The sequence below is a fragment of the Populus euphratica genome, unplaced genomic scaffold (assembly GCF_000495115.2).
Source record: "Populus euphratica unplaced genomic scaffold, PopEup_1.0 scaffold577.1, whole genome shotgun sequence".
NCBI lineage: Eukaryota > Viridiplantae > Streptophyta > Magnoliopsida > Malpighiales > Salicaceae > Populus > Populus euphratica.
Window position 1 is genome coordinate 182,797 of NW_011500243.1, and position 11,841 is coordinate 194,637.

Below are 11,841 nucleotides of genomic sequence, written 5' to 3' on the forward strand. Positions count from 1 at the left end.
AAGGATTAAACAATGATAATAATAAATGTCAAAGTTAGAGGTTCCACTAATAGTATGTCAAATAAGTGCTTCTTTATTGTTGCTCCAATTTGGACCTGAAAATGATATTTTTAGATCTTGGGTTCCATATGAAAGTTGTAGGCCTATATCTTACATTTGCATGCATATAAAGTGGACCTAAATCTAAGATGTACAGTTCTAGATATGATCCAATTACCAAACAATGTTCTGGTTTGGATTACACCAACATCTCTTTTTGGAGTTTAACCATCTTTTTATCCTTTCAATTTCAGTTCTTAATTTCATCAATCAATCCTTTCATTTATGTGATAGGTCTGCATTTAAAATGAACATTTACCACAAATTAAAGGTATCTTATATTATTAGATATATTATTATAAAACATGCTTTAGTTAAGGAGTTATTAATACTTCAAGTGCAAAATGATGATACAAAACCTTGATAAAAATGCACTTTTAAATACTAAGTACTAATCATATATAAAGACAATGATAAATTCTCTATCATGAAAATAATTTATTTTATGTTTTGTAGTACTAACAATGTGATTAAAATATTGTTTCCTAGGCTTACTCAATTTATTATTCTTAGCAACACAACTAAAAATAAATATTAAATCAATATTTTTATATTATTTTTTATAAGAAATTTGACAAAAAGAATACGAAAGATAGTTTTAGAAAGACTAGAAATTTTCTCCATTAACTAAGAAATTATAATAGTTAATTTTAACATAACTTTTAAAAGAAAAAGATACAACTTTCTAGTTTAAAAAGACACACTTTATTTTAAGTAGAGTTTTAATAAACACAACTTTTCATGATGAACCAAACCCAATTAGAATGATTTTTACACCAACTTTCATTGATTGTATTATCTTCAACATCAAATGAATCTGTTCACTTACTTTTTTTCCTTAAAGTAAAACTATTTTCTTCTTATTGCAATTCAATATTCACATAGAGGATGATCATAATGCGAATTAGTACAACTTAGACCGACTATACTCAAGAGAGGTATAAACAAACCATTATTACACAAGTTGGAAGATGAAGATTGAGAGTTTATGAAGGTAGCAATCCCTAATATTTCATGTAGTCTTCTTTCTGTGTGTAGGAATATTGCACGATGTGACATGAAAATAAAGTGTTCATACTTTATAAACCAATAAACCACCACCAATATAATGTCTTTGTCCTCTAATTTAAGTAAACCTTTTTTTATAAAATCTATAGTAATGTCTCTTCATACCTCTCTTAAAATTGAAAGATGCAATAACCCTGAATAAGCTATCATTTTCAATTTAGCTTGTTTACAAATCATACTTCTTAACTATTTTTTCCACCATCTTTTTCATAGTTGGGTAAAAGAACATAGTCTTTAACCTTTTATAAGAATTTTATATATTGGTATGTCCTCTAATGAAAGAATTGTGAGCTTCTTTCACTAATTTCTCCCTCAAATCCCTTTTAGAATCAATCACCACTATATTTTTTAATCTTAAAACTATTTATGCAAATGAGTAGTTTGGCCACCTAGCTTACTTAATTATCTTCTACATGATGATGTTATGTATAAAAGGATCATCTCATGAATTTCTTTGATTTCCTTATGCAAAACTGGAAACATTATTATTATGGTGTTGAATTCTCCATATACTCTTCTTGATAATGCATCAACTATAATATTTTGGTAAATCTTCTCATTTGAATTGGAGTTTGAATTTTTTGTTTTAACAAATGCTTCAAGATCTCAAAATTAGTTTTAATTATAAATTAATCATGCTCATAACAATAACTTAAGATTATAATTCTCAAGTCAACCATGAATTCATAGCCTTTTATGAACCAAATAAACATTGGATTTTGAACATCACACCTCATTATACTTTCATTACCCAAAATTATTGTAAAGATAATAGTCATTTACACAATTGCTTTAATCTATTTCACAAATGTCATACTTATTTATCATTTCTTTTTCATTTACCATTTCAATGTTATCTTTTTTTGTTACATCTATAAATTTCTTATTTTTTTTTATCTAAACCCTTTATTATATGTAAAGTTTTAACATTATAATAGTGTCCTGGTATGAACTTTTCACAACACCTATAACATTGACCTGATCTTCTTCTCTATTCAGTCAATGTTTTTAATGGTTTTGAATTTTACATTACTTCATGATTAAAGAAAAAGGATTATAAAATTAAGTATTTGTTATCTTTCCAAAGCTACAAGCTGAATTTCTCTTTAGCAAGAATTTATTCTTATTGGTTAAGGCATTGTTGGACTCCTCTTCCCATTGTACTTGCTTAAAAGCTTGTACTAGTATTGTAGGCTTAAGAATCTTTAGCATTGAGCTTATATCTTTTAATCTACTTGTAAAACTTGAAACATAATATAATTTTAACAAGTTAGGATTCAAGTCATTCATTAAAGATTTGAGTTCTTCAAATCTTCCACATGTTCATCTATTTTTTTTTTTATCTTGTACTGACTTATTAAATTCCTCTACCATATCCTTTATATTACCAAAACTTATAAAAAAAGCCCTTGTAAAATCCTCTCAATTTGCTAAGATTTCACCTCCATACAAGAATCTTATATATCAAATCTTTATCTTGCCATCTAAGTATAATGATGTTAACTCAACCCATTGTTGTACTAGTATATAGTTTGACTTGAAGAACTTCTTGCATTTATGTTTTTAACTTATTTGATTCTCTCTATGAAAACTCAATTGATCAATTCTTGACATTTCCATATTGTGCCCAATCCATGATGTATCTTAAATACCAACACCATGTCTTTTATTGATTCACAAGATCATCACCTTATTGGTTCATCCTTTGTCTTCAAATTAATCCTGTAGGAACTATGTTAGTTTTTTTAGCCTTTTTATTTCCTGAATTTGTTTAAAGAATAACCAAGATTGCCTCCAGTTGTGAATTGAATTTATCAATTTTATTTATTGTGCTCCTCTAGTAGTTCTTACAAATATTTTATCTACTTATCCAACTTCCAACCATGCTATTTTATAGCATTGATTTATTGCTTTCTATAATGATCAATTGTTGTTTAACAACCTTCCTTCACCTTTGGAAAATGGCTCTGATAACGATTGTTAAAGATTATCCTAAAAAAAAAGGTTTGAGAAGAAATTAAAAGGGAGAGCTAGAGTTCTACAACTATTACAAATTATTCTTCATTTATTATTTGAATCACAAGGTAATTATACAAGTAGAACTTATACAGGACCTTTCATTACTAACTAACTATAACAATTGACTAACTAGCTAACCAAGTAATGAATCATGTGTGCTTTAACTTTTTCACATGTAAAACCTGTAAAACTTGTTATTGCTTTAGTCTAATATCATTGCTTCTTTTCTAACTTTCATGCTTACCTTATAAACTATAATAAAATCTAAGTAAAAAAAGGAAGAGATGACTTTAAAGAAATAAATTTGAGGGCGTTTGTCTATCAAATCAATCAGGAAAAAAATCATAGTGTGTGCTCTTGATTAGTACTTAAAAGTGAATTTTTATCAAGGTTTTATATCATGATTTTGATTTTAAGTATCAATAACTCCTTAACTAAAACATGTTTTATAATAACATATCTAATAATATAAGATACCTTTAATTTGTGGTAAATGTACATTTTAAATGTAGGCCTATCACATAAATAAAAGGATTGATTAATGAGTTTAAAAACTAAAATTAAAAGGACAAAGAGATGGCCAAATTTAGAAAAGAGATGTTGGTGCAGTCTAAATCGGAATACTGTTTGGTAATTAGGTGATATCTGGAGCTGTAGATCTCGGATTTAGGTCTATTTTATATGGATGGAAAGATAAGATATAGGCCTCCAACTTTCATTAGAGCCCAAGATTTAAAAAGGTTATTTTTAAGTCCAAATTGTAGCAACAACGAAGAAGTTCAAATCTGTCAGCTCGAATACTGTTTAGTGTTTGGCTCATATCTAGAGTTTTAGAAGTTTAAATAACCTCTATTTTTTTTTCCTGGAAAGCTGAGATAATTTCCTATAACTTTTATGTTTTCAAGTGGTTCCAATTCTAACATGATCAATGATGTTTTCGGTAAATAAGAGAAGATAAAGATTATCATCAATCAAGAGTTGGCGACCCACTTATTAATTAGTCATCAAATCAATTTATATAGTATAATTGAAACCTGAGCTATGAAAGGAACTTGATTTGTTTTTAACATATGCTATAATCATAAATGCCTAGTAACATTTACAAATATTAACATTAATAGAATAAGATAACTATTGTAATCATGTTAACAATTTATAATCTGATTGGAATCTCTTTTGTGTGTGGTTTTCAATTGAATAACAAGAGTTTATATTATACTTGTTTGACATACCATTAGTGGATCCTCTAACCTTAACATTTATTGTTATTATTATTTAATCCTTACATTAATCTTTAATGTTAAAGTTGTCATTAAATTATTATTATTTATTATTATTATTATTATTACTACTGTTGCTGCTGCTGCTACTACTAGTATTGTTGTTGTTGTTGTTACTATTGTTGTTGTTATTGTTGTTGTTGTATTATTGTTATCTATAATTTATACAATTATTCTTCTTATGGTTCGACTCTGGTCTTGTTGGGTTATTTATTACTTCGACACTCCTGCACTTGGGAGAAGACATATCAATCTTTAACACCAATAAGTAAGGAAAAAGTTATAAAGGGTTTGTGAACTAAGTTGAGTATCCTCTTGGAGTAATTTTTAGTTCTCTCTTCAATAAATAAAATTAGTAGCTTTGTGGATGTAGGATAATTATGAACCATGTTAAATTGTGTGTTTTTAATGTAGGGTATCATTGGCAGGTCGTAATAACCAATATCAAATTTAGAAGGGTGTGTTTTGATCTTTTCCTATAAATCAAAGTATTAAAAAACATGTTTTGAACATATCACCACAATAAGAATATGGTGACGAACATAATAGTGAAAACGACATTCAAAACTAAGTTTCGAGAAAAGACTGCTATAAAACTAATGGAATTCATATACAACATGTTTAAAAAACCTTTTATGAATAAGGTTTATCTGATGATGAAGTTCTTCATCTAAAGATGAATAAAGGAATAACCATCACACAACATTTGAATAATTCAACACCATTTTAAATTAATTATTATTTGTTAAAATTAAGTTTAATGATAAGATACATACATTGATTTTGTTGGATTCTCTCCTAAATAGTTGGGAGACCATAAGAACAAATTTAAGAAACTTTATTGGAAAATCTAAGTTGAAATATGATGACATTCAAAACTTGATTCTTAGTTAAAGAGTTTAAAGGAAAGATTCAAGTGAAGCTCAACTTTTAATGCTACCTGAAACCTTAAGACAATAGGCAAAATATTTGATAGAAGATTAAATAAGACATATCAAAATCCAAATTTAAGAGTAAAGTACATTATGGTCCAAGATATAAAGTGATTGATGGAATTGTGTCAAATTTGGTCATCTTACAAGAAATTGTATAAATCTAAAAAAAAATAGGTTGATTTTACAAACGTTAGTACTAAAAAGGTATATGAAGCTTTGTTTATTGTTGTTTATAGTCTAGTAAATGATTGAATTCTTGAATCAAGTGTATTATTCTATATTACTCCACACCAAAAAATCTTACAGATTATATTGTCAATAATTATGGTATGGTGTAGAGAATTGTTGAATGTTATGGGAATAAGAAGTGAAAATCAAGTTACAAAATAGTTTTATATGGAATTTATAGGAAGCAATTGTTTTGGTTTAAGGTAAGAAAACTTATTCCTTGTATATGACCTTATGACTAAAAGATATTGTTGCTACCATTGAAGTTGAAAATTAAGCAGAAATGTGGCATTACAAATACAGTCATATAAGTGAAAAAGAAACGATGTTGTTTATTTCAAAATTAAAACTTCCTAAATTAAAGTCAGTTGAATTTTTTTAATGTGAAGGTTGGATTTTTAAGAAATAAAAAGAAGGTTCATTTTCTAAAAAATGATAGATATCCAAAGCCTAAAAAATTAGAGCTATTATGTAATGACTTATAAAGTCCTTCCCAAGTTCCATCCCTCAAAATTTTAAGGTATCGTGTGAACTTTATTAATGATTGTTGTAATAAGGTATGAGTTTTATCTAAAAAATAAACTTGATGTATTTGATATATTTATAAAATAGAGGTCTATGATATAGATTAAAAGGTCAAACAATATAAGTGAATACATTAATAGAAGCTTTGATGAGTATTATGTTGCTAATGGCAAGTGGATGGAGAAGACTATTTTAAAAACACCACAACAAAATAGTGTTGTTGAGCACATGAACAGAATCATCAATGAACAAGTTCGAAGCATGAGATTGCATTCTAGGATATCTTCATCATTCTTGCCTAAAGGAGTAGACATTATAGTCTACTTAATCGATCGAGAACCTTTTATTCCTTTTAAATTTAGAATTTCAAAAGATGTTTGGATAAGAAATGACACAAATCTTTCATATTTGAAAGTATTTGGTTGTGCTATGTATGTGCATTTAGACTCTAAATATGATAGAAGGAATGCTTGTCATATATCACTTAAATAATATTAACACCACCACAAATCAATTATTATTTGTTGAAATTAAGTTTGATGATGAGATATGTACATTGATATTATTGGATTCACTTCTAAATAGTTGGAAGATTATGAGAATGGTTGTAAGTAACTCTGCTAAAAAGTCCAAATTGAAATCTGACGATATTCAAGACTTTATTTTTAGTCAAGTTTAACGGATATAAATGTAATGTCAACCTCTAGTATTGTAAGGTGCTTGTTAGAATTGTGGAAAATTTAGTCATATCATAAAGAATTGCATAAATCCAAAAAAAAAATAATCAAGGTTGATTTTATAAATACTATTGTGGAGGAGGTATTTAAAGCTTCGGTTTTTGTTGTTTATACTTTAGTAGATGACTGAGTTCTTGATTTAAGTGCTTAATTCCATATTATTCCATGTGTAATGATTATCAATTAGCAATAAAAAAGGTTTGTGAAAGCTGTAATGTCACAAATATGTTAATTTAAGAAAATATATTTGACAAACTAAAGTTGTGCAAAGTTTAAGTAGGTTTTTAAAGATAGAAAACAAATCTTAACTTATTAAAGCTATGCAAACTTCAATAGGTGTTTAAGGATAAAAATACAAAATTATAGTTATTTATCTCTAGAAAATTGTTATGAATAGAGACAAATTAGGTTTATAACCAGTTGCAAATTAAAATGTGGAAAGAATATATGATTTTTATGGAAGAGATTTGGAGGGTTGTCTACTAAAGTAATGGGAAGAAATCATGGTATGTGCTCCCCCATTTCAATTATAAATGAAGAGGTGTATTTCAATTATAAATGAAGAGGTGTAAGGGTAGGAATCATACAACAATAAATATTAAGTGATAAAGAAAAATGACATGAAAATTAAAGATAGTTTGTGAATTGATTCAAGAGAGTCTCTTCTTTTACATTGATTGTAATTTTTAATTTTATTAAAATGTGTTAAATTTTGTGTTCTTAATTTAGGGCATTATTGGCATGTCCTAACAATCTGGACTTAACAGTGCCACCAAACACACAAGAATCATGTACAATTCGCCAAAATCGACATGGATTTGTGCAAATGTTATTCTATACAGACATTGATCTTTCCGCGTGCTTGGAAAATACATGATCCTTGAAAAGAAAATCCAGCTGAACAAGGAATAGAGAGTAGAAGCAGGAATTATGAAGATGTGGAAGCATTCAATGTTTATTTTCTCCTCCTAAATGCAATTTTTATATCATAAAATGGGGTTAGTAATCCACCCACTCATGAAGATCAGAGTTCAGTCTAAAGTCTCCGATATGCAAAATATTGCAAGTTTGAGAGCTTAAAAGCTAAATTCACACCTTCATTTCAAACTGCAAAAAGAAAATGACACCTTAACTCAACTGAAGAAGAAGAAGAAAAACCTTGCAGAAGCAAGATAACGAAACACCCTATAGATAAAACTCAAGACTCTGGCGATTTGGTGTATGATACCAAAAAGGAATCGAGACTTTGCTGCAAAATCAGAGAGTTTATGTCGTTAAACATTTTCATTCAACTCCAACCCCTTGTCCTCATGCCTAGATCCAGGTCTTTTATCTGCATTCTTCTCCAAATAGCGGCATGAAAAGAGGTTGAAATACAGAAGATTTAATAATGCTAAACCAGCAATAAGGTAGTAGAAGTTATCGAGTTTAACTTTATTGAGGTCACGTCCACCCAACCACGGTGTTTTCCCAAGTTTTGCAGTCACATGGTGGACTACATTGACAATAGCCGTGTTGAGGTAGCTGGATGCAGAGAAGCTGAGAAAGAAGATGGCCCCGGCAAGAGTCCTCATGCTTTCTGGCAAATGGTTGGTATAGTATTCCATAACAGCAACAGCAGCAAATCCTTCGTTCAAACCCGACAAGGAAAACTGTGGCAGCAGCTGTAGAATACTTTGAGGTGACAGTAAAGATCCCTGTTTCAAAGCTTTCTCCCGGCGGTTCTTCTCAACAATTCCAGCCACCACCATGCATAGGATTGCCATTACAATACCAGTGTTGATTCTCTGTCTCATTGTCAATCTAACATTCTTTTTTGACCTTTTCTTTGCATGAGGCAGGTAAATTTGCTCGTAAATGAATATCCATGTTGAAAGGCAAATCATTGAACTAAGGCCCATCCAACCTGGTGGGATTTTAAAATTGTGGATTTTGTTGTTGGACTGAATTGCTTGCATCAAGCCGAAAGTATTCATTTGGTCCATGGTAATGAAGCATCCAATTCCAGTAATCCAAACTGGCACAAGTCCTATCACGAGTTTCAGCTGTTCAACTTGTTGAACACTACATAATCTCCAAGAATTCTTGGGCAAACCTTTGTCATCCAATTCGCTTGGATCAGCAATTAGGGCAGCTTTGTCAAAGAACTTGAACATATTTGTGTGAGCAAGCTTTGTTACTGGCTGATCTGATTCAATCCAGGGAGGATCATAGAAGGAATTTTCAGGAGTTGATTCAAGACTCATTGCACGCTTCTTACAGGCAGCTACGATCACTTTGGCCATATCAACAAAAACGCTTCCTTGTGGCTTTGTGATTATGTAAGTGTGTTTTCCAATCAAGAAAATGACAATAGAGAAGAACAAGCAGGCTGCAGGTATGCCATAACCTATAACCCAACTCACATTAGTCTGAACGTAGACCACGACAGTGAGAGCTATCACCAGAGACACCGTGAAAGAGAAATACCACCAGTTGAAGAAGCTCTCTAGTTGGGCTTTTCCCTTTTCAGTTCTGGTGTCAAATTGATCAGCTCCAAAGGCAATGTTGCAAGGCCTAACACCTCCAGCTCCAATAGCAACCAATCCAAGACCCAAATAGAGGACTCCAAGCTGCCAAAACTTGGGTTTTTGGCAATTGGATCCTCCAGTGCAGTGGAGGGGTCTTAAGTTTGGAATGCCTGCAATTAGGGACATGACGACCATGCCCTGTTAAAATATAAAAGAACATATTCAGTGGCTCACGTTCCTCATTCAGTGTTAATAATTGAATTTTCCAGTATAACTCCAGAATACATATCCAAAATTTCTATATGAAACATTCAACCTTGTAATTTGTTCATGCAAACGAACGAAAGTAGAAGATTAAGGATTCTGCAGAACATCTTTATTATTATTATTATTATGTTATCACAATTTATATGAGTTATTGGAAAAGAGCAGATAGATGATTTTACCAGGAAAGAAGCTGTGGAACCGAAGATAAGAGTGCGGAACCTTCCCAGATATGTATCAGATAAGAAAGCACCAAGCAAGGGTGTAACATTGGTGGAACCAGACCAAATATTGAACACATTAACCAACTGAATACCATCCATGTTGAATCTTGTTTGTAGATACACCGTTAAGTTGGCAATAAGACCCATTGAAGCCAGTTTCTCGAATGACTCGTTCCCTTGAAAGGAAAAGGAAAACACCATTGTAAGTGACGAAACAAGAAAAATACAACAAAAAAAAAGGACGAAGAAGATGGAAAAGAAACACCATTATAATCAAAATAAAAGGATTGATTAATTACCAAGAATGTATTTTACAGATCTCCATCCTCCAGGTTCCTTTTTAGGAGGGAGAAGAGAGTTAGGAGGAGCTCGAGTGATATCACTATCAGCTGAAGAAGATGAAGTCATAGTAAGGACATTCTCCATCTCTCCCACTTCCTTCTCTGCTGCCTTTCTGAGTTCTGTTCCTCCTCCTCCGCTTCCCTTCTATTTAAAGCCTAACTCTGCATTTTTCAGTCCTTGTTTTTCGCTTAATTCACTCATTCCTTCCTTTATTCTTCTCTTTCATGTATTTGTGTTCACAATTTTAGGTCCTCAGAGTTTTTGGCTGTTTCGTTGGTTGCGTTTCTAACAGCGGAAGCTGTTTCTGTTCCTCGACTAGAAATGCGGATCAGAGATGTGTCTCTCTATCTCTATAATATTGCTGACATGTTAGACCAGGAAATAAAATAGCACAAGGGAAAACGTGGCCCAATTCCGAGGAAACAAATCTCAACAAACTACATAGCACATCCGATGTTGTTTCCTTCTTTTAACAACTTTGTTTGAACAGCAAGAATGGCCTGATAATAAGAAGGGTGAGAAAGATTGCCTCTGTCTCTTGGGACCCCAACTATTGACAATGGTTTGAGTAGCTTTACAGACTTAGGAAGGCTGTCCTGTTTAACTGCTTTGAGGTCTTCAAATTATCAACTTCATTTCATCTGCATTGCCATGCAGAGGAGGGTCCCGAACACAGTTATAACAACCGGACAACAGCTTGTCTTTTACGTATTAATTTCCTGTTTGTAAATGTTCAAATATGCATGAAAATGAAGTTGCAATGAAGCAAAGTCATGATTGTGTCATCAATTGCAAGGTATGATGAAGCCGTAATCCAAAATATTGATTTGAAAAAAATAAGATGCAGAAACCCACACCTAGTGCAGAATTTTTATGTTATGTATTTAATTTTTTTGAAACCTGAATCGAACCCAAAAACATCCTTAACAAACTCTGAAAGTTTCATGTTAACTCATTAATCTCAAACAAAACCCTAAAAAATACAAAAGAGACATTTATTCTTAAATCATCATTATTTAGGATCCCTAACATCTAGTGTGATCTGTAAATGAATTTTTGTTGTTGTTTTCAAAACCTTAAAGAAAACCATAAATTTATAATCTTTAAGTATTTGTTCACTTAAAAGGTTAAAAGCTTATATTTTAATTTTTAATTAGCTTTGTTTCACTTTTATTTAATTTTTTTCATGTTAAAAAATATCATATATTGTCCTTCGTTTCATCATGGAATAATCCACACATTCAATTAAAAAGATCATTGCACTAATTATATATCATATATAGAAGTATTGTTTTCTATGATGCTCTTTACTTGTAAATAGATTAACACCCTAAAGATAAATATCTTTATTTTAGAATGCCCAAATCTACTCAAGTATATAATATCGGCCTTCTTAATTAAGTATTTTCTTGCTTATGATAATATTCATGGTACTAATAGAATAGTGTTTGTAGAGATAATAATGATTCGTTATACAATGTAGTTTATATAGTTGGTAAACATGTTCTTCGAGATAATTTGATGATGGTATAACTATTAAGAAAGAAAGCTTGGGAAAAACTATATATTGATAATGATGGTTTAGAGTGTAAAGTTTAAAAAATATATAT

The 11,841-nt window shown here is 30.5% G+C and overlaps 1 protein-coding gene across 1 annotated transcript; it reads right to left on the reverse strand.

The window, feature by feature from the left end:
* Positions 1-8,165: 8,165 nt before the first annotated feature.
* Positions 8,166-10,315, reverse strand: LOC105112596 (protein NRT1/ PTR FAMILY 2.8-like). Its single transcript, XM_011008331.1, has 3 exons — positions 10,189-10,315; positions 9,848-10,065; positions 8,166-9,599 (listed from the first exon to the last, which is right to left on the reverse strand). Exons 1-3 carry the CDS (start codon positions 10,313-10,315, stop codon positions 8,166-8,168), a joined length of 1,779 nt encoding a protein of 592 aa, XP_011006633.1.
* Positions 10,316-11,841: the final 1,526 nt, after the last annotated feature.

Excerpts from the sequence above, each read along its gene's own strand:
- LOC105112596 (XM_011008331.1), bottom strand. The coding sequence starts at position 10,315 with ATGGAGAATGTCCTTACTATGACTTCATCTTCTTCAGCTGATAGTGAT. Across the intron at positions 10,066-10,188 it reads ATCTGTAAAATACATTCTTG|GGAACGAGTCATTCGAGAAA; the intron begins GTAATTAATCAA and ends TTTCCTTTCAAG. Across the intron at positions 9,600-9,847 it reads GTTCCACAGCTTCTTTCCTG|GGCATGGTCGTCATGTCCCT; the intron begins GTAAAATCATCT and ends ATATTTTAACAG.